The 2,537-nt window shown below is 50.4% G+C and overlaps 1 protein-coding gene across 1 annotated transcript; it reads right to left on the reverse strand.

The window, feature by feature from the left end:
• Positions 1 to 1,298: 1,298 nt before the first annotated feature.
• LOC136500250 (uncharacterized) lies at positions 1,299 to 2,206 on the reverse strand. The gene is made up of 3 exons (XM_066495610.1): positions 2,020 to 2,206; positions 1,475 to 1,690; positions 1,299 to 1,375 (listed from the first exon to the last, which is right to left on the reverse strand). Exons 1-3 carry the CDS (start codon positions 2,204 to 2,206, stop codon positions 1,299 to 1,301), a joined length of 480 nt encoding a protein of 159 aa, XP_066351707.1.
• Between the last annotated feature and the right edge of the window lie 331 nt (positions 2,207 to 2,537).

The raw sequence follows: 2,537 nt of genomic DNA on the forward strand, positions 1-2,537 counted from the left end.
ACCATCAAACGTTGATGCTCTCAAGCAGACAAGAACACAACTGTGCTTCTTGTCCATACGACCGGAGGTTGGCCGCACCTCACCCGACCCTCAAGGGCTGGACTTTGCCTCGCCTGACCCCCGAGGGCTAGACTCCGCCTCGCCCAATGTCTGGGGGTAGACTCTGCCTCGCCCGATGTCTGAGGGCAGAGTCCACCTCGCCCAACGGCTGAGGGCTGGCTCCGCCTCGCCCAATGACTGAGGGCTGGCTCCGCCTCGCCTGACGACTGAGGGCTGGCTCCACCTTGCCCGATGTCAGAGGACTAGCTCCGCCTCGCTCGATGACTAAGGGCTGGCTCTGCCTCGCCCGATGACCAGGGACGGGCCTCGCCTTGCCCGACCCCCGAGGGCTAGCTCTGCCTCGCCCGGTGACTAAGGGCTGGCTCTGCCTCGCCTGATGTCTGAGGGCTAGCTCTGCCTCACCCAATGGCTGAGGGCTGGCTCCACCCCGCCCGACGTCCTAGGATAGGCTCCGTCTCGCCTGGCGACTGCACCCTTCTCCTTCATAATGACGAGCACATGGTAGGACAGGACATTCGAGTCAACCGCAGTATCAAGGACCATGCCCTACACGCCTGCAGGAAAGTACCATCAGGATACAACGGGAAAGGCGCTTTAAGCCCTTCCAGGCATGGCAGAGCCTGAATAGTGTTGTAGGCGCCGACTTTTGTCTTAAAGTGTTGTGGGTGCCGCCATCAGCCCTTGGACGTAGATCCTGACATAAGCATACGACAACCACTACAATCTAGGAGAGAACTCACATCATCTATAGTTACGAACGTATAGTCACTTCCCCGTCTGCTCTCCGTAGGATCATAGCTCGGCACCCTGGCACGCCGCATCGTCCTCCAGAGTGGGATGGGACATAACCACTTGCTGAAATGAAGCCAGAGCATGGCCATGTCAGGATCAGCGAATGTGCTATCCCTGGCATGGTCTGCCATGTCAGCAGGGTAGACTCAAGGGAAAAGGAAGACCCGGCGCCTTCGAAGGACCATCTCTACCTTTGTTTTTTTCCTCTTTCTCCCATCTGTAACCCCTACCCCCTTGGTCTATAAAAGGGAGGGCAGGACACCCCACTAAGTGGAGGGATCAATTTCACACACAACACATCACATAAATAGCCAAGCAGCAACTGAGCTCTTAGCATCCTTTTGACCCTTCCATCAGAGACTTGGGACCTGTCCCTCTCTCGACCGTTTGTAGCCCCTACTACGACTCCTGTGCATCACAAGCCCCCTAGTCTAGAACTCCTTCACCTAGTACCTCTTATTTGGATACGGCGTCAGATACCTGGGGCAAAGTGCATAATCGGAGTCCACCAAGTAATAGCGGCCTACATAAATTCATAACAAGACATCAGTTCAAATACAATTAGCTCCAGCATGAAACCTTTGCATCAATACATCAACCAATCGGACTAAGTTCAACTAACCTGATGGTGGACGTGGGAAAGAGGCATCGTCTTCTGCCTTTCTTTTCACCCGCATATCATGAGCTAAACCCTCTGTCCCCACCCCGATATACGTGAACCTCATGTCAAAGTCATAGACCACAACCATATTTTGGGTTGGCTTCCCTTTGCTATTGATGTGGTTATCATGGACTCCTTGATCAACTATCACATCAATGTGAGTGCCATCCATGGCGCCTATGCAGCCATAAAAAACGGCGTGTACTCCAACAATTCAGCCAACAGTACTGAATAAGTAGTGTCCCTAGGCCTAATAACGTCATCTGCAAATCTAGTCAAGGCTACCAGAACATGGGAAAATACCTTGCTACATGTCCCCAACTCCCTCCTAAATCTCCCATGCATTTGCCTCTAGCATTGATTTGTACCACATGCCCATAGAAACATGTCTAAAGCTTCAATGGATTCAAGCTCCCTATTGCCTTTTAGCCCGTAGCTATCACGTAGTATGCTATGCAACCTAACCAAATTTTCAGGCCGCATTCGGCAGCTTTCAAAGCACCTACCAGCATCTGACAATAGCTTATCTACCCACTGTCTTCTGGTAAGCTCAGGCACAGAGATAACATGGTTACCTTGTGGTGGTACCTGCAGCATGTACATATATGCATAGCCTCCAGCCAGAGCTGCAGTAACCATCTCGTTGAAACTGTTTTCACTTGAATTTTGTCTGTCCTCGTCGTTGTTGTCCATGTTCCAACATGCCGCCAAGGAAAAATATAAATGAACGTTGGTAAGTAAATTCCAACAGTATATTAAGCATGACTTGTGAATACAATTTGCACACACACCTTCAGGCTCGTCGATCACTGATGACCCCTTCAATCAGTCCCACAGGTACCTGCAACACAAGTACCCCGTTATGATTTGTTCAAATAGAGAACAATTATAGCATCTGTTAACAATGCAATATTTGTTAGCTTCAACAATCGAATAATGTCAGGTAGCTCAAACAAATACATCGCATCACACAACTTATAACGAGTTCGGGAAAAAGAATACGACACATGGTTTTGGCCATGGG

The sequence above is a fragment of the Miscanthus floridulus genome, chromosome 13, assembly GCF_019320115.1.
Source record: "Miscanthus floridulus cultivar M001 chromosome 13, ASM1932011v1, whole genome shotgun sequence".
NCBI lineage: Eukaryota > Viridiplantae > Streptophyta > Magnoliopsida > Poales > Poaceae > Miscanthus > Miscanthus floridulus.

Excerpts from the sequence above, each read along its gene's own strand:
- LOC136500250 (XM_066495610.1), bottom strand. The coding sequence starts at position 2,206 with ATGGACAACAACGACGAGGACAGACAAAATTCAAGTGAAAACAGTTTC. Across the intron at positions 1,691-2,019 it reads TAAGCTATTGTCAGATGCTG|GCGCCATGGATGGCACTCAC; the intron begins GTAGGTGCTTTG and ends ATGGCTGCATAG. Across the intron at positions 1,376-1,474 it reads TTTCCCACGTCCACCATCAG|GCCGCTATTACTTGGTGGAC; the intron begins GTTAGTTGAACT and ends GAATTTATGTAG.